The 391-nt window shown below is 65.5% G+C and overlaps 1 protein-coding gene across 1 annotated transcript in view; it reads right to left on the reverse strand.

The window, feature by feature from the left end:
* LOC103769803 (tropomyosin alpha-3 chain) overlaps positions 1 to 391 on the reverse strand; it is a gene marked incomplete at its 5' end in the record, with an annotated part of 6365 nt that overhangs the window by 5116 nt on the left and 858 nt on the right. Inside the window, one exon of the mRNA XM_008937038.1 lies at positions 63 to 182. Within this exon, the coding sequence (XP_008935286.1) occupies positions 63 to 182 (120 nt within the window). The remainder of the gene's footprint in view (positions 1 to 62; positions 183 to 391) is intronic.

A 391-nucleotide genomic window follows, 5' to 3' on the forward strand; every position in this document is an offset into this window, starting at 1 on the left:
TATCCCCGTAATCGGAAAGAGAAGCCGCCAGGGCCAGCTGTGCCGCAGCACCCCCTGGTCTCACCTCCTCGTATTTCCTGTCCGCCTCCTCGGCGATGTGCTTGGCCTCCTTCAGCTGGATTTCCTGCAGCTCCATCTTCTCCTCATCCTTCAGAGCTCGGTTTTCAATGACTTTCATGCCTCTGCCCAAAGGAAGCGCAGGGAGGGGAGCTGCAGAGCTGCTCCCACACTGGGCCAGGACCACGCAGCAGAGCCCGAGCAGAGCCCGGGCAGAGCCCAGCAGCCCCCCGCACCCACAGCCCACTCCCCCTGCAGCTCGGGGGCTCCAGCACCACGGGAACTGTGCTGCTGGGACGTGGCCAGGCCGGCCCCGGCGGCCAGCCCTGGTTTA

Source organism: Merops nubicus, unplaced genomic scaffold (genome assembly GCF_000691845.1).
Source record: "Merops nubicus isolate BGI_N331 unplaced genomic scaffold, ASM69184v1 scaffold17283, whole genome shotgun sequence".
Classification (NCBI taxonomy): Eukaryota; Metazoa; Chordata; class Aves; order Coraciiformes; family Meropidae; genus Merops; species Merops nubicus.